The sequence below is a fragment of the Chelmon rostratus genome, chromosome 9 (assembly GCF_017976325.1).
Source record: "Chelmon rostratus isolate fCheRos1 chromosome 9, fCheRos1.pri, whole genome shotgun sequence".
Taxonomy (NCBI): domain Eukaryota; kingdom Metazoa; phylum Chordata; class Actinopteri; order Chaetodontiformes; family Chaetodontidae; genus Chelmon; species Chelmon rostratus.
In genome coordinates this window covers 21,568,611-21,588,124 of record NC_055666.1, presented here as the reverse complement: position 1 = coordinate 21,588,124, position 19,514 = coordinate 21,568,611, and the positions used below count along the sequence as shown (strand labels likewise).

At 41.9% G+C, this 19,514-nt stretch overlaps 2 protein-coding genes across 2 annotated transcripts in view; one reads left to right on the top strand and one right to left on the bottom strand.

The window, feature by feature from the left end:
- Window positions 1–40: 40 nt before the first annotated feature.
- Window positions 41–10,698, bottom strand: maea (macrophage erythroblast attacher, E3 ubiquitin ligase). Its single transcript, XM_041943489.1, has 9 exons — window positions 10,601–10,698; window positions 6,192–6,374; window positions 4,231–4,434; window positions 3,937–4,059; window positions 3,058–3,134; window positions 2,728–2,836; window positions 1,199–1,332; window positions 715–910; window positions 41–570 (listed from the first exon to the last, which is right to left on the bottom strand). The coding sequence occupies exons 1-9, from the start codon at window positions 10,667–10,669 to the stop codon at window positions 475–477; spliced, it is 1,191 nt and encodes a 396-aa protein (XP_041799423.1). The 5' UTR covers window positions 10,670–10,698; the 3' UTR covers window positions 41–474.
- The window catches only part of LOC121611128 (C-terminal-binding protein 1), a 33,450-nt gene continuing 23,992 nt past the window's right edge, over window positions 10,057–19,514 (top strand). The window contains exons 1-2 of the mRNA XM_041943488.1: window positions 10,057–10,102; window positions 11,240–11,273. The gene's annotated coding sequence lies outside the window, so the exon portion shown is untranslated. The remainder of the gene's footprint in view (window positions 10,103–11,239; window positions 11,274–19,514) is intronic.

Here is a 19,514-nt window from a genome sequence, read left to right as displayed (position 1 = left end):
GTAACAAAGGAACACCACCAGTAAAAGGAAAAAGTCAAAGTAACCTCAACAAGTTTTTATTTGTTGTAGTAAAATCAAGTATCTACCTAGCAGTTTTTCACCCCCCTCAGTCCCTTCCTGTAGTCTCTAACCATCAGAGTGAGGGCCTGTAAAATAATGACAATGTTGATAGTCCATGTGCTTGAATGGATCAGATCACACAACTTCTTGTTATCTAGCCACATCTAAAACAGTCTGAAAGGAGTCCAGTTTCTGTGTGATAGAATGGGAGGGGGAAGGGAACTGGCAATCTTGAGCTGATCATGAATGGGGCGGGGGGCTGGGGTGTTGTGGGAAATATCGGGTGTGTCTCGGGGGCGGTGGGGGTACTGGATCACAGCTCCACGGGTGGCTCTCCGAGTAGGCCAGGTCACAGGTGATGAATGACGGGCCTTACACTATCATGTTAATTCTCAGACGGGTCAACCTGAGTGATCACATGATATAGACCTTCTCAGCCTGAGAGAAGTTGAAGACTTCTTTGGTTCTGGGACAAACCACTTTGTCATCTTGGCGGATGGACAGAAGCGACTGGAAGAGAAAACGAGCAGAGGATAATAAATTAGAAAGAAAAACAAACATTACAGCTCCGTCTTTTTCTCCCTTCCATACTGCCTTTTAAAGTGCATTAGACCCTGTGCTCTTGGCAGTAGTTTAGCTTCGGCCCGTACTCACATTGTAGCCGTAGACGTAGCCATTAGGAAGCATCATTGGAGGGTTGTTTTCATTCATGACCTCCCCAGAGATCTTACAGACTAGTCTGGAGTTAGCACAGTGGGCCATGGGTAGTGGTTGAGCCAACTTGTTGAGAGATTTACTGCACACAGGGCAGTCTGGGTTCTTCGAGGTACCATCTTCCTTGTAGCACTGACTGGAATGGGCATGGTGGTCAAGGACCAAAATTACTCAATGCATGACGTTATCATGGGCCTCACATCAGACAAAATATGCAGACAGGGTAATCAACTCTTAAAGCGTACTGTTAGGTAGCACTGCAGTGATCAATACCCCATTTTACACACTGAACTAACGAACCCACGTACACATAAGATACACTCCCTTAACTTTGTTTTTATTGCCTGTCATTTTGTTTGGCTGAGGAGATTAAATCCAAAGGGCTGACGCAGTTTATTATTGGAAATAAAGTAAGGTAGGATACGGTGTCTTGATGGCAGACAGACCAGCCTGTAGGGTGATAGTGAAGACAGAGTTGTTTCCCAGCTGGTGCAGTCTGTAGTTGTCATATCGGAACTGCTGGATCAGCATCTTCCAGCGGGCTGGATCCAAAAGATCCTGATGGAACAGAAAGAAAAAGAGACAGAAGATAACAGCCGTTTAAAGTCAGGCTGCAGACTCAGTCGCTTCTCCTTCTGAGAATGTACATACAAGGTCCAGACTGGTGTTGCACAACTCTCCTCCAAGGTGCTATATTTATTCCTATACAAACTTTGCCCTAAACATTTTTGACTGCACTGCATTCACTGGGTTGGTGTAAACTGTAACACACACCAGCCCTGACACAAACCTACATCATCTGACATCTGCAGCACACACCAAACACAACATTAGTGATGTAATAAATGTACTGTAGCCTGGACGCTCCAATCCCAGGAGCTAAGTGTGACAAATATCATACTCTTGCCCCTCAATTGTCTAGAAACAAGAAAACAGCATCGGGTAGTGTATGATTTCAGACACTTTCAGTAAACATGACTAGTACAGGCTTGTGTTGTTGGTTTCTTTCTTTTGAGCTAGCTGATTAATGGCCTTCTGCTTCCCAAACAAAGCAAAGTCTGCAGGCTAGAGTGCTTTCACTACAGACACTTAACAAGTACAATGTAAATGCTTTGTCTAAATTAAGTTACAGCTGCAGTTAAATTGTTTTGATACAGCTGTAAGATACAGTAGCAACATTATTATCAAGCCTGATTTGATTAACATGTAGCTTTAAGTTTTTACACTGATGTCATGTGAGGGCAGTTTTCTATATTTGTTTCCAAAGATGGATTGATAACTGATCTTGATTTCAATATTGTATAAAAAAAAACTTGTGATGACAATTAAGGTATAAATGTGCAGCTATATGAAAATTTTTGCAGAGGACAGATACTCAGATCTGCTTCTGTCACAATGGAACAAAAAGCTGGCAAACATTGATCTCCTTTGCTTGTAGAAACAGTTTTTGGAGATAAAACCTTGTATTTGTCTCTTAGAGGATTTTTAAGTGGAAGTGAAAGTAGAAAAATGACAACACTGCTACTGAAAGCTGCTACCCAAAGACGAGTTTCTTTCATTTCTTTTTTTTTAAGCAGACAACAGTCGCCCTCTAGTGGCCAGTCTGTTGCTATAGCACTCCTCTGCTTGATCTCTACATAGTTGTACACTTTAAATTATTTCAGTGGTGTATTCTTAATGATAAAAGTTGATGCCGGTGAATAAGTACTTGCTATGCTTATGATTTATCCACAGGCTGCACAATCATGCTGTTAATCCTGTGTATCCACTGGGATGTAAGTTGGGTCATCTCTGTCATTGATGACATTAACATTTAACGGTTTTCTGTGAATTACATTGAAAATGGTGGAAACCCAGATGAATATACCATAATTACTTGGCTGAATGTCTGTGAAATGGGTGTGACCAAATAAAAATTCTTACATGAACATAATTAGCCTTGGAGGTTTTTACCTTGTATGGAGAGATATGTGTATCTGATGGGAAGGCCAGCATGCCCATGACCTGCCGAACCTCATCCAACTGTCCACCTTCTGCTTGGCTGAAGTGCTTCCTTGCATGTCTGACACACACAGAGACAGACACGAACAAGATCAGTGGGTGATGTGTTTGTTTAGGTGGCTTTCGCATGAGTTCAAATCAGGAAAAGTTGAAGATAGTGTAAGGGATTTAAGCTTGAACAGTTAGTGTTGTAACACCCACATGACATATGTTTATAAGTGTGTGTGTGTGTGTGTGTGTGTGTGTGTGTGTGTGTGTGTGCTGTGGTTCTGTGTCCAGTACCTGACTGCATCCATGCGTTTGTTTTGTCTAATGAGCTCAATGAACTCCTGGATTCTCAGACTGAACTCAAGACAACTCTGCCAAAGAAACACACAGAAGACGTCAGAAAGTTTAAACCACAAGTGCTGCAAAATCTTCATTGTTTCTATTTTGCCCTTCATGCTTCTTCAGAGCAGGCGACAAAACCGATCTCTTCAATATGGCTCCTGCACTGCTGGTAGATTCTAAAGATGCCTTTCAATATTTTGTAATCTCAATGAATTTCTGGAGCAGAAAACAAAACGCACATCCTACCACTGTGTGGGAGAGCTTTTTTGATTAAAAAAAAAGAAACAACAACAAAAGTTGGAACCTAAATTTACCTGCATGTGGCATTGAGCTGGAGCTAAACCAAACCAAATTTCACAATTACTCTTATGAGAATGAAAATCAAAAGACACTTTCCATCGTGCCAGCATCCCAAACTTTGTCTAAGCATGACTATTCAGCCATGTGTGCAGCGCGAGGTTGACTCTCAAAGTAACTAGGAAGATCATCATGTCTTGGCAGAAGTCTGCGCTCGACCGAGAACTTTCTGGTTTAACAGGATCATGTTAGGATTAACAATTTAACTTGGACTGCCAGTGGGGTAAAACACCTAGAAAGAGTAATTAAATCTTAACAGGTCTGGTACTCTGTACACACCCTACCCTGCAGATTCTTATTTGGACAATATGCAACATGCAGAGTCAATAAGCTTTTTTCTGTACACTTCTGCTTGACTTAAACCTATGAATTACATGTTTTTTTTTCATGGGCACGGCTTTTAAGTGTTTTCCAGGCTTTTACTTAAACTTCCTGGAATCATGAGGTGGAATCTGACACGTGTAAATCAACTACCTTCATCTTGCGGAGCCGGGATTTATTGTCATGGCACCAGGCTAGGCAAGTGGCCGTCTCCTGCCTCTCCAGAGACTCCTCCACCTCCTTAGCTGTGAGGAACATCTCGATGTTGACCAGATCCTTAAGTACAGGAGAGTGGATGCATTAATAGAAAAGACATGCATTGCAAAAACAACAAAATTTAAGCAAAAAAAAAAGATGATGACGATAAACAGTTTGTATTTTAAGTCTTGTCCCAAATGTTCTCAATGACCTTGAGACCAAACCAATCATTCACACGCAGTCACTTACCTCTATACCGCTCTGTCTGGCCAGTTTAACAGCTGTGTTGTAGTAGCCGCAGCGCAGCAGATGCTCCACCATCATGCGGTCCATGCGTTTCTTCTTCCACAGGTTGACTGAGGCCGGCTGGTCGCTGCTGTGCTCCTTTAAGTGCTCGATGCGGCGCTTGCACAGCTTGGCGCTCTCGTCTTCTGCTTGGATGGACTCGGCAGCCTACAGGTCATGCACACATCATGATGTTTGCAAAAAGCTGAATATGCATCATGTAAAACAGAAACACAAGTTCAAGTTGACGGGCATTCAATATCCGTACTTGAAACCTCAGTGCATCAAAACGATTGGCATTGCTGGTTTTCCTAAAAGACGGAGCTCAAATTTTCAGAATCTGAGCCTGACTGAAGCCAGACCACAAGACTTTTCAAACCGTGACCATTGCTGAGGGCAGGCCAGACTGAGCAGCTGCTTCCTGTTCTGTGGACAAACTGTTATGTGACGGAGGAAAGTTGGGTGCCATAAGCATGAAAGGGATCATGCACATTTTAAAATGTATCCCCATTGTTGCATGCATGCATGTTAAAACGTTTCCTGGAGTTACAGAGAAGTAAGGAAACAGTAATGTAGAGTCTTATATCATACAGTACATAATTGCATTCCTATGTGCACTGTTCCATGCGCACTGCCATTTTAGATCTATTTCAACATGAACTCTGGTTAATTCACCTTTTTCAGGGCTTAAAACTAAACTCTCACTTTCAGATTTAAATCTTGACTTTTAGACTGCTTTTCTCTCACCTGTCGGATCAGTTTTGGCTCAACATAAATTGGGGGGTGTTGTGTCTAGTATGACCTAGCCTTCAACCCAATGAATGCAGGGTTTATATGTCACAAAGTTCCTGCTGGACAGTGTGTTGGCACAGAGGACAAAAGAACTGCAGAAGTGTGTTTTGATCACTTGCTTTCTGCTGTTTCAGAAAGGCTTGATAGAAGAACCAGCCAGGCAGCATTCCACAACTGACAAACACAATCCACTGGCCACAGTTATGCCATTATAGAGAAACCACAGCCACAATAAGGTGCTTTTGTGGGGCGAGTGATGTGGCCTCTTCCTGAAGGGAGCTCTTTTGTAGATGAGATACTGCTGGTGGTACGAAGTAAGTACCAGTGCCAATACCAGTGACTGGATTCTTAACTATGAAGAGCTGGGTGAGTGTTGAGCTTTCCTGACTTTATAGCATTTTATCTCTTCTCAAAGAAAAGGTGCGCCTGTCTTAATCACAGCCTCTAATTGAGTTGCCTTGTAAGATGAAGATTTCTTAGTCTTATGCACACTACTGAGCACAGATTTTATATTGAATTTTTTATTTTTTTTTTGTATTTCCCTCCAACCAAGGACAGATTTAAAAATGACCTCCAAAGTGGTTCCAACTGAAGTAACTGGCCTTTAAACGTAGCATCGACAGACAAAAAGAGCTGACAAACACAGACATGATTGTTATAATAGACCTTCCACAAACATAGCTGGCATAGTTGCACTTGACAGCTACGTTAAGCCAACTTCATGTTGCATCTGATTACCTGTGCAATCACTATTTTGTACAAGAGGAGTCCTCTGAAAACAGAAATGGCAGATATGATAACTTCAACACCTCTAATGGCAAAATAAGTGTGATTATGCACAGAGGGTAAGTGGCTGTGTTAGTCAACAGTACTGATCATCCAACCAAACGGAACAGAAAATGGTGGAAATGAACCATTTTCTTGTTTGTTAACCATAATTAAACTAATAGAGAAATATGAGGAAGAAATGTAAGTGTACTGGGGTTTCTTTATATTTCATATGTCTAAAAACAATGCTCATGGCAAGGAGTTTAACTTTTTTTCTGCTTTCCAATCCTTGTACAAAACTTACCATAGTGGAGGGCCTTAGCCAGTCTGTTGCATGTGTGTATGTGTACATTTGTATCCCTCACCTTCCTCTTCAGGGCGCTGAGCTTCTCCACCACACCATCCAGCAGTGACACCACAGAGTCGACCACTGGGAAGCTGCTCAGCGTCTTCTCCAGCTCTGCAACAACCATCGTCACGTGACTTGTCTCCCGGTCAATGTTCTTCTGAGCCGCCCTGAAACGTTTGTTCAGAGTCTCGTAGGGGACCTGCGACGACAATGCCACGGGACACTTATCTCAGTGGATCAGGCATTCAGGTTTAGCCGCGGCAAAGAGCAAGTGTGCAGCTCTGTACCATGTGACAAAGCGCCATTAGCAAACAGATCAACAACACACATGGAAATTACCTCTACCTAATAAAGGGTTGTTTTTTGCAAAAGGTAGAAAGTTGTTCAGATAGCTGATTTATAATGAATATTATACAAAGTGTTGAGTGTTTGGGTGACTTTACAGATAACAAAGTTGTTTGCAAACATATCCTGTTCTTTCTGGAGCAAACACAATCAATCACATGCAAATTAGGAATGAGCAGTTCACCCAAACACTGATAAATTTCTATTCATTACAATGACAAAAATCCCTCTCCAATACATAAAATAATATCTTTGTCCCCTGCAACAGGAACAAATTAAACGGGAGAGGCAGATGACTGGTGCCCGCTGTTTCAGACTGCAACAATGCTGTCTTTCTTGCTACTGCTATTTACACCAATATTTGATGATAGCTACGTTTAATTCCACACAGCATTCTGTTGGAGAGAATGTCGACAGCATCTGGAATTTGTATTGTATGTATGTAACTTGAATCAGAATCATAAATTCTTGTTTAAAGTTGTTCCAATACTTTCAAATATATCTTAAAAAGGCTTCTGGTTTATTGATTCATTGTTGGGCATTTAAGTGACTTCAAATCTTAAGAATTTGTTTTTTTACACAGCCGTTAATAGTTTCTGACCAAAACTACAGGATATTTTAAAGAAGCTTCTCCAATGTCTCACTAATTTGAGCCAAAAATGGTCACCTTTCCCCATGTGATCTGTGCTGTTCAGTTTGGTAAAAGAAACAAATCTGACAAGATTTGACTGTGACGTCTACTAAAAATTCAACAATCTATGCTTATTCTTTTTAGAACAGTAATCCATTACAACAGATTCAAAAGGCTATCATATAGCTGGAGTTTATATACTTCAGTGGTTGTGGCACATAAAGTATGATGAATACACATAAATGAATATTCATAAACTGCATCCTTATCACAGAGCATCCTGAATCTATAGCATCTGTATGACAGAAGATCTGTATTCAGCAAGAACTAAAGACCATTATCTGAAATCAAACTGAACAGTACAGTGCTTTTCACTCTTGTACTACAATACAAGATGGCTTTGTGGATACCTGTGCACCAGTTTGGCAGTTGTAATTGCTTCTCTTTAATATTTCAGTAAAAACAAGAGGAAAGCTTTGATCCATCAAGGATCATTTTCTTTTAAGTTAGAGAGCAGTTAGTTTCACAGATCACTAACATTGGAGAGAGAAATGATGCAAGCCTGCCACAAAACATATCAGAGTCAAAAATACTGTTACTCTACTGGATTTAATATTATTGTTATTATTAAAATGCAGCTCCAGTTTTGCCAAATTAAATCCCAGAGTGAGACCCTGTGATTCAGACATTTAAATTGTACGACAGAACAGTTTTGTATGTGCTAGTAAATATTCATTAGTGTCCTGCTGACAGAAACAGGGGCCTTATTCTGCTCAGGAATGAGTACGGCCACTGTATGAGAGGGAGACGATGGAAAAGGCATTTACGTCAGCCTGCAGCATATTTTTTTTCATTCCTGGGGGCTACATCATGGTCACGGTTTGCCGCTGACACATTTTACTGATCAGTGGTTGATCTATAGCAACTTGGACAAAGATCAACAAATTAATTAGCGGTCATAAACTGAAGGCGTCAGTTGCCAGATACAGTAAATGGTGATGATTACAGGAAGATGTAGAAAAATCAATTAATCAAACAATATAATTCCCACTTTATGCAAACAAGACTGGGCAGTGTAAAGCTATAAATATTAAGTTGAAATTATGTCAATTGGAAGAGATTTTGATATACTCTCTACTTAAGTAGCTATAATTTAAACATTTATGTTTGTAAAAGGCTAAAGATGGAAAGAAATGATGCAAATCAATGAGCAGAAAGTGATGAAGTACCGTAACTTCCCAGGTATCTAATTTACCAGATAAACTAAATCAGCATATTTTATTTCTAAAGTTTCTCCAATAAATTTCCAGATAATGTACTTAATTATTTATTTTACTTTATTGTATTACTTTGGATGTTGCCTTTACTAGATAGTTTTAACAGAAGATATAGGCTGAATACAGTCCTAAAAAGAGGTGAACATAGTTCAGACAGTAAAAATTGAATTGCAAGTTGCTCCCTTTTTTTCATTCAAATGCAATAATCAAAGCAAAGAAGAAATATTCTCCTTTTGAACATGACTGGCTACTAGATCATAAGCATGGTATTACTCCTTTTCATACAACCATGATTTCCTTGACAGCTGACAAGGAATTCAGTCATGAACACATTTCAGACAGCTGCTACGATGTGGTTGTCTTTCATGATTTGTTGGGGGGTGGCTCATTAAAAGAGACATCTACAAGCCCACTCCAACGGTTTACATTACTCATTAATGATTATTACAATAACTATAATCATTAAAATGATTTAGGTAATATTAGCAATTTTGAATGATATTTTTGACTTACCTTGAATATAGAAACATTATCTGAAAATATGCAGCATTACAGAGTCATTTGACTCTAATAGGCCTGTTTCAGATTTATAACTAACAAACCACTGGCCAACAGGAGATTTTGGTCATGGTTAGCAAAGCCTAACCATTTACCCACAGAGGAAATATATATGTTAGGGTTACCAATGCTTTTAAGAATGCTTGTGGCAACCCCTACACTGATCTGACTGTGAAAATGTCCAAACACATCCCCAAGGACATAATATTCAACACAGACTGCACTGTGTTAGTATTCCTCATGCCTGTGTCAGGAAACATAGTGACATTATAATTCTTCTCAATATAGCTCAAAATGTAATCAACTCTGCTCTCCCCCAGCTGTAGACCCCCATTTGAAGCCAATTATAACCATCAGCCCTGTCTTAAAATGGTGCCCACCATCCCTACTGCAGCATCCAAGCAAAGACATACATACCCCCAAACCACAGCCATGCTTTCTGAAGACAGAGAGATCTTAACATCGCCAGCAACACAAAATGCCACGTTATATCCATCATGGCAACATCATACCATTACTTACCACGCAAAAGCTGTCAGTGCATTGCTGCTCACAAGCGTGCTTTATATGACGACGCCTCCTTGCTGTGTGAGACGGCTGAACACAGGAAGCAGCCCGGACTTGTTTCAGCTCGTCTTTTAGCAGTGGTGTCGCAGTAACGTTGTGTGGAATGGAGGGACTGTACGTGTGTGCGGCGGCAGGCTGTGATTTCTCTCGCTGGCCATTTTGAAGTGCAGAGAGGCAGCAGCAGCAATCTGATGACACTGCGCTAACTCGCAGGACTGATTGTCTGTCTGACAGCGTAGCGCTACGGGCTCTCCCCCTGTAATTTCAACCGAGCCATCTTCCAGCCAGCTACAATTTGCATGCTCGACGTTACGTATCTGGTAGGCTGCTCATCTTTTGCGCCGACAAAGATGGCTAATACTGACTTTGCCACAGCAAACTAGCTAGCAGGCCAATCATGCCTGCCAGCCATTTCTCTGACGCCGTGCTTGGTTGTTGAAGGGATGAGCAACCACGTTACTAGCTACACGTTCTGTCAGCGATGATGTTTATTAAAACGTTTATGTCACAATTTAACCGAATTCTACTGTCAAACGGTTAAATGCCCAGGTAAGCGTGACAGTTAAACTACTTAACGTGTACACACACGCACAGTGAATGTATGCCACCGAATCTTACATTAACGACACGCTAGCTAGCCTACGGACGTAGCGTACACTACCATGTCATAAGTAATGCCAAAGGATCACTTTATAGAAAAAAACAACAACAGCAACTTAAGCTAGCAGCTCTAAGGCCCTCGACAGACTAGGCGTCAATAACAAGACCTTGTTAAAGCAGTATACAGCCGACCAACTAGCCACTACCTATTACTATTTATCGAACTACCTTGTCTTTGCTATTGCTGCTCGAACACAGGTAGTTAGTGGACGCTGCTACCTGGCTAAGCTAGCCCAGCTAACGTTACCCTCCCTGTCAAGTGCGCTGGTCTCGCTATCAAATGAACTTATAATCACCATTTTCCAAAAAGCGTCAAACACATTGTGTATTTTGGACACGTCAGAATTGTCAGACAATTAATGTGTGCCAGTTTCAGTTTTTGTTTACCTTCAGGGTGGGATATTCTTGGACTTTGAGAGCCATGGACAGTTGAGATGCTGTCTCTTGCACCGCCATCTTGGTTTTGTGGTTTTCTTGTGGTTGTTTGTGTTTTTTTCTACCAGCTCAGAATGGCCTTGGTGCTCACTACCGCCATCTGGTGAGACGGTGTCAGTACTGACTGTGTGGGGGGTGCTTGTTAGATTTTTTTCAGATGCAACTCTTTTTTTTTAAAGTGGTTTCACAATGAAAGTTTTTGTTGATCCAAGGTGAAATGCAGCATGTTATATGTTGCTACTGTCAAAATAATATCACCACAAGATGCATTAAATCACTGTTTTGCGGCTCTCCTTCACATCACAGGCTCTTAACGAGCAGACTTCACAAGCACGAGCACCAGGACTCAATTCCTAGAAATGGTTCTGAAATGGAAGTTCAAATTTCATCTGTTTCTGGCCTCTTCAAGGACCTCTCGTCCACACTGGTTTATAAGATGAGAGACATTTGGCAGTTTTACCTGCACACTCATTTCTATCCATAAAAGTACTGTAGCTGTAACATGTTTCTGTAATAAAATCAAACACTGAAGTAATTAATGAACAAATCAATCAGTCAGCATCATTAATCATGTGTTCTTGTTTTCCTTAGGTCTGCTGAATTTGAGCATCCACCTCAAGCAGAGGTGAGTTTGAGCTTTATCGATCACTCACTACATTTACATAGAACTTCATTCCAAGATGAGAGCACATCTGTAGGTTTGAAGACTGAGATTTCAGTTGCCAATATCAGACAGAATAGATGACACGGGCAGGTAGTGGGATGGTGAAGTGATCAGCTTCTTGGTCGAGTGAAAGAAAATGAATCAACAACAATTTTGCTCAGTAATAATAACAATAATATTACTGAAGACTTAAAGTTAAAGTCACTGATTAACAAAGAATACATCAAAATAAAAACATTTTTAGATAAATGAATTGACTAATCAAATATCAATTGATAATAAAAAATAACTGTTAGTAGCAGTCTTGATATAGACCACAGATTTATTTTTTTTAAAGGAAGGAGGAAATATAAGAGGAAAGAGAACGGCTCATTTTTGAGATGCAAGCAGTTCTTATTTACAAATTAACAGCAACAAAAGCTATTAGATATTTTCAACATGTCATAACATCTGAGTGGGAAAAGTCTTACATTAGGAATTGAGGAAATTAATCATTAGTTTTAAGGAACCTTAATTTAGAATCAAATCTGGGGTGCAGCTCAAAACATTGCTTGAAATAAAGTGTAAATCCTATAGTAGGAATAGCACTTTTTCCAAATTCCCCAAATAATGAAATAATGAATAAATACAATGTAAATCTATAATAAAAAAAATATCCAATTAGGACACATATTGTTGAATTTCTAGTCTTTTTACATATATAAAGTACAGGTTATAGTCCCTACAGCCAGTGAATCCCCGCACAGCCCTCCCATGGCCACATTTCTTTTCCTGCATGAACGCACCCTCCCCCCAGCCGCGGTGAACATATTGCCATTGGCCGCTGTCCAGTGCCCGGCTGTGCTGATTGGCTGGCACAAGCTTTAATCGCTTACAATTGGCCCATTATCTGCTGCATGCCCCACCCCCTCCACCCGGCTTTTGGAACAAAGTGGAACGGCGGACAGACAGAGAGGAAGGTGATGCAAGGTTTGTGATGCGTTTTTGGCCCCATATCAAGTGCTTCCTGTGTGTAGTGTGTGTGTGTGAATGTGTGCCAGTGTCTATGTGTTTAAAAATGCGTGAGTCCATGTGATCGTAGCAGCTGTGCTTCAGCTTGGCTCTGCACTGTGTTAAGGTTTTGCAGAGATAGCTGTGCCAAGATAAATAAGGGGGGATGACTCTGTGCATGTGTGTACTTACAGTATGAAGGCTTGTTTGTGTGTGACTGGTGTTTATTTTTGTTTGTGCGTGTACAGTATGTGTGACAGGAGGACTATTAATTATTGATTATTGGCAGAGAAATTGATATTTCTGCTTCTTTAATGAGGGATTTTTTTTTTTTAAATCACAGAGTGGTTGCTGAGTGTTGGTGAGACTGATTGATAAAAAGAAGCTACTGTCTAATTCTAAAGAACAACAAAACCCGGGGAGGCAAATTCCAAAAAAAAAAAACCTTGCCAGGATGCGGAAATACCATCTCTCGTCACACATTTTCACTTTCACTTTTTACCTGCTGTTTACATGAGAGTTTGTAGGCTTCATTTAAACTGAACCATGTCTGCTCTAGTACATGTTTTTTTTTTTTTTTTTTTTACAGTAAATTACTACTCTTTGAAAAGAGGCTTTAAAAGTCACTTGTATATATTATATATACACTGCTCACAAAAATTAAAGGAACACCTTTTTCATTGGCCCTGGCATGAATTGAATTAAACCTGTCTGATAATTTTCTGGTTGGTTAAGCAGCTGAGGGCCTCGTTAATCAATTTCAGCTGTATTGGTGTTCATGGAATAAACAACAGGTGCACTTCAGTGGCAACAATTAGAAAACCCTCAAAACAGGACTTGTTTTACATGTGGAGGTCATTTCAAGTTTCTCCCTCTTCATCTTTTTCGGCTGGTTTTCCACTCGTGCTGATTTTGGCTTGCGTAAATATCCCTACTGGCAGTATGAGGCGATTCCTTAACCCTACAGAAGTTGCACAGGTTGTCCAACTTCTCCAGGATGGCACATCCACCCGTGCTGCAGCAAGAAGGTTTAATGCGTCTCCCAGCACAATCTCCAGAACATGGAGGAGATTTCAGGAGACTGGTGGTTATTCTCGGAGAGCTGGACAGGGCCGTAGAAGGTCCTCAACCCCTCAGCAGGACCGATACCTGCTCCTTTGTGCAAGGCGGAACAGGCTGAGCACTGCTCGTGCCCTACAGAATGACCTCCAGAGGGCCACTGGTGTGAATGTCTCTACCCAAACAATCAGGAGCAGACTTCATGAAGGTGGCCTGAGGGCCCGACGTCCTGTAGTGGGCCCTGTGCTCACTGCCCAGCACCGTGGAGCTCGACTGGCATTTGCTCAAGAACACCAGAATTGGCAAGTCCGCCACTGGCGCCCTGTGCTTTTCACAGACGAGAGCAGGTTCACCCTGAGCACCTGTGATAGACGTGAAAGAGTCTGGAGAAGACAAGGAGAACGCTATGCTGACTGCAACGTCGTTCAACATGACAGGTTTGGTGGTGGGTCAGTGATGGTCTGGGGAGGCATATCCATGGAGGGACGCACAGACCTCTACTGCCTAGGAAATGGTGCTCTGACTGCCATAAGGTATCGAGATGAAATCCTTGAACCCATTGTCAGACCCTACGCTGGTGCAGTAGGTCCTGGTTTCCTCCTAATGCACGACAATGCCCGGCCTCACGTGGCAAGAGTATGCAGGCAGTACCTGGAGGATGAAGGAATTGAAACAATTGAATGGCCTTCACGATCCCCTGACTTAAACCCAATAGGACATCTCTGGGACATTATGTTTCGGTCCATTAGGCGCCGCCAGGTTGCTGCTCAGACTGTACAACAGCTCAGGGATGCCCTCACACAGATCTGGGAGGAAATGCCACAAGACGCCATCCGTCGTCTCATTAGGAGCATGCCGCGACGTTGTCAAGCATGCATACAAGCTCGTGGGGGCCACACAAGATACTGAAAAGCATTTTGAGTGGCAAAAATTAAGTTTTGGAAAAAATGGACTAGCCCTTAACATCTTCATTCCACTCTGATTTTACGGTGTCTACTCAATTGCGCCCTCTGTAAGCTGAAAACTTAAAATTAAAAGACTTGGCATCCTTTTGTTCCTAAAACAGTGCCCTGTCATTATTGGTATAGATATCCAACTTCATATTTTGATCTGATGTATCTTATGTGTTTCTTTAAGGTGCTCCTTTAATTTTTGTGAGCAGTGTATTATGTATGACAGATACACTACAAAAAGAAAATCAAAAAAGGATGAAATATCTTAAATCAAGGCAAAATATGACAAGATCAATCTTCTTACCCGCCAGTTTTCATGTAGGAGCATTTCACTCATTTCAAGCTTTTACCGATCTGAACTTCTTACTGAGATTTTATTTCTGGTTCTGAGTAACTTAATGCTTGAAACTAGAATCTCCAGAACTATAAAGCTGTTTTATCAACGCTAACAAGTACATAACTACTTTGTCAGAGTCAGAGTTTCTTTTCATCCAGACAAATGTACTTGTTTTTGGTCTGCCTGCAGTACCTTTAAGATAACTGTGGGTCTTTGAGACTAGATATTTGTACTTGTTTTAAAATCTTGGCGAGTGAACTTTTCCTGTTGGTAGATAATTCTGCTTATTTTGAGTAATATTGCCACAATTTATTGCTTTTATTGCGGATGCTGTCAGAGTCAATTAAGCGATCAATAGAAAAATGCACTTGAATGGTAAATGGACTGCATTTTTCTAGTCTTACCGACCACTCAAAGCACTCTACACTCACCCATTAAACACACATTCATGCAATGGTGGCAGAGGCTTCCATACAGCACTTCGACATGTAGACTGCAGGGGACTCCAGGAATCGAATCACCGACCACTCTGCCTCCTGAGCCACAGATGCCTTCACTTTTTGTTTGGGGCCTTTATTACAGAGAACAGTGCAGAGATGGCAGGAAATGATAGGAAAGAGAGGGGGGCTGACACACAGCAATGGTCTCCGATCAGACCCTAACTGGCGACGTTGCAGTTCGTGGTCGGCGTCCCGACCCCGAAGCCACAGGAGCACCACGTTCTGCTTCTCAGATGGGACGATCTGCTGCTTCTCTTGGCGTTGTGTGACAGTAAATTGAATCTCTTTGGGTTTTGGACTGTTGGTCTGACAAAGCAGTGGGCCAGTGATTAATCGAGAAAATGATGTGCAGATTATTCGATAATAAAAATTGCCATCAGTTGCAGGCCTAATGTACTCTATTTGAAATTATGTCCTTATGATGAAATAAAAATTCAAGAACACTTTATATAAATGAGACTCAGCTGTGGTTGATATTAGATGTTTTTAAAAGGTATTTCTTCTTTTCTCCATTGAGGGAGGTGGCCGCTTTCTAACTATCAGGCAATATCTCTAACCTTCAGATCATCCTGTGAGATTAATGACCTTTACTTGTCACCCTCCTTTCTGATCATCCTCCTCCTGCACTTCCTTGCCATCCTGCTAATTTGCCTTTTTACCGCTTTCCACTTCCTATCTGCCTCTTACCTCATCTTTCCTCTATTCTTCCTCCCTACCTTCGTTCTTTTTTTCTGACATCCTGTGCCTCCATTCATCCTTTTTGTTTCTGTCCTGCTGGTGCCACTGTACCTATTCCACCCCCTGCCACTCTTCTCTTCCTCCTTCGTCTCCTTTTCTTACATTCTTCTCGCGGTACTCGTCTCCTTCTCCAGCAGATTAGATTCCTCCAGTATCTGCTCTCTCCTCTGTAGTGGCCTCCACATTGTTCTGCGGCTCACTGTCAGTGTCGATAAATCCAATTTACTGTCTCCGTGTGTGCCTGCATCTGCACGTTTACAGCTAGCACGATGGCCACCGCGTGTTTCTTTGAAGCCACATTTAGAGCTGTAGTGTAAGTGTGCATCTGCAGGTTTGTGTGTGCATACATCCACATTTCTTGTCATGCATTTGTGTGTCTGTGCACACTTGCTTGCAGATGCATTTTTTTTTTTTGCATCATGTATATTTGAACCCGCACCACAGTATGTCAGTGCATTTGTTTTGCATGCAACTGCTTGTGTAAGCGTACATTTATTTCTCTATGCACAAGCTTGTATCTTTGCACATGTGCATATGTATGTCTTTGTAATTCTGTGTGTGTACAAGTGTGTGTGTCAGTGATAGCTCTAGGTCCAGCCAGCTGTCAGTCTTGATAAGTCCAGCGGTTGGGAGGCGTTAGTCGGGGCTGCTGCTCGCCCGGCCTCCGCTTGGTGGATCTGCTGAGAAGGAGCTGAACCATTAGACACGCTGCAGTGACTACACAGAGAGAGAAGGGGTGGGAGGTGGGGGGTGTGGAGATGTATGGTGAGCAAGGCAGAGATGGAAAAAGACAGAGATGTGGGAACGCGTAGTGGGGGGTGATGGAGTGCGAATGAGATTGAGAGAGAAATTTCAGAGGGATGGAAGCTAGAAATCATGATGGGCAGATGGAAGAACAGGAGGTAAACAGAGAGAGAGAGGGAGGAGAGAGGCAGGCAGAGGGGAGGTGAGGGAGGAAGGTAGATGGGGAGGGAGAGTGGGTGGTTGGTGTTAAGGAGAGCAAAGGGAGTAACTGTTAATGTCCACAATCACACAATATATGTGCGAATATCTGCTCAGTTTGCACATGAACGACGGAGGTCTGCGTTTAAATGAACAAAACGTAAGGAAGTGAAACCTTTCTGCCCGCCTGTCACCTCTTTCTTCCCCTCACGTCTTCTCTGTTCCCTCACGAGCAGCATTAAACAATCTGCCGATCATGACTTGTTCATTTAATCTAGGGAGCGTTTGTTCTCCCATTCTCTCAGTCCTCTCCCCCGGGTCCAGATATTGTGTCCGCCACACTGTCGTCTCCTCTCCGCCTCCTTATTTAGAAGCACCAAATATGTTTCCATTTCCTTTATCTCCTGGGGAACATTTGTCTCCTGCGTGGCAAGAGGTGGCTGGATTGAAGCTGCGATCAGCCCTGTCAACACGACAAACGTGCCTGCAGCTTCTCACATTATTGACTCCATGTTGTCAGTTTGAATTTGGTAAAACAACTGACGCTGGACCTGCATGTTTTACTTAACCTGCAACTGGCACTGTTATATTTAGTGATTTAAGCAACTCTATCCATGCCAAGTATAGTGTCATAGAGATATTTGCCAGTTGAGAAATGAATCAATTTAGCTATTGAATTGCCATAATTTGTTCAGTTTAATATGTCATGGTTATTATGGCAAGACATCAGGCAGCTTCTCCTTCTCACAGCATGTGGCTTTCTGCAATGTGGAGCGACATTTGATGCATTACCTCCCTCACAAGTCTAAATCCCACATCCAACTATGAAAGTAGCTGCTGTGAACCGAACATCATTCATGCTTCAGTACATTGGTAAATTTGTCTTGCTTCAAATATTATCAAAAACAAATTCTGCCCGACTTTCTCAAGAAGCTGAGGTGAAAAGAGAGAAACCGTGGTTTTTTCGAGTCTGAAACTCAGGGACAGGCCTGTTCGGAGTGGAAAAGTGCGATTCAGAAGGTGACTTCGAGTGAACACGCGGGGCTTCCCCGCTCCACAGCTGCCTCCGACACAGATGTGAAACTTCCCCCTTTGCCTCATGTGCTGCTGTGTGAATTTGGTGTGCATCTAGACATGGTGTCATGGCTCAGGCCAACACTTAACTCCACGTACAGCTGCAATTAGTGTATATGCTCTTACACAGAAATGTTTTTATTTTTTTCTCATTCACTGTCTCCCATTATGGTCTCACCTGCAGCCGGTCAAAAATGTCGTGCGACTGGTTTTCTGGACCACATGTTTTTGCTTTACCTGCCACAGTTGCATTACTTTTAGCGTTTTGAGCAACGAGTGAGTCATGTCTTCTCCCCCATCTGGTGCGGCCATCGTTAAATGAACACACCTAGACTCAAAGTGACGGCTGGCGTTGGTGGCATTCGCCTGCAGCAGTCTTGCAGGCAGCAGCCAAAAAACAGCAAATGTACAGTAATTTTGCTTTAAGCCTTACAGTGCATTGACTTCTGATTAGGCATAATTCCCATCAGATTTCTTTATTCTCTGACTCAGTGCCACTGTGAGTGAGGTCAGAGATTGTGACAAACCTAACAGCTGGAGAGGAGAGGCCGCAAAATTCCAGTTGGATTATTTTATCAAAGAGGTATCTGCTCTTTAAAGGGAGCCAGAGTTTCTATGCAGGGCCACGCTCCAATGTCTAAATAAAGCAGAAAAAAAAACAAGGAGGAGCACGTCGCTCGTTTTCCTCTGAAGGCGTAAAGTCATTTTTAAGCTAAATCTCTGTTTCTAATGAAGCCAGCAGCTGGCAGGAATGATTGACGAGAACAGTGGGCGGTAATAACTAATGACAAAGGTTGTGATGACTCAGCCTATCAACAGCGTTGAAAACAACTGTTCCCCTGACCCTCCACCTCTTTTTGGATTTGAACAACTCGCCCATTGGCTGTGTGTGACATTTACCAATAGTGAGGACGTGATGTAACCATCATTGCTGTTAAACTAGGTTAGGCCCTGGCAGTCGGGGGGGTGTCTGAGGCTGCTTATATCACCGTGGTTATCAAGTGTAGATGAGAGTAACTGTAACATCCCCACTGCAGGGATGGAAAGAGCCTGAGCAGGTACGCAGGATCAAAGTGGCACAAGAATAAAAGTATCTGACTAAAAACACAACCTGCCACATTTACATGCACATCAACAATACAATTATACAACAATCCAGCCGTAATAGGAGGAGACGAACCTCAGAAATGTGTTTGAAGGCAAAAGGGGAAATAATGTAGAAATGCTACAATGAAAGTAACACTTTTGGCCAGTTTCAGAATTATAGAAGAAGAAGTGTAAAAGTTGGCTTCCTGTCTCTTACCAGTCAAAATACATTTAAGTAATTTAATACCCAGAATAGGATTTTGAAAGCCAGTGCATCATTTACAAGAAAAATAATGATAAGTCTCGTCAGCAACAGTTTTGTCCACTTCTGTCACAATAATAACATGAGTAATAAGAGTCCTGCGTGCTTTACATTATAATGATGTCACATCAAACCTGAGTATGTTCAGAGGCAGATTTCACTCCATTACGTGGGTGGTGGAGGAGAACACCACATTATTTACTTGAAATAAAGTATTACAACAGTATTCATGCTTTGGCACAAGTTTTTGTATGAAAAAGG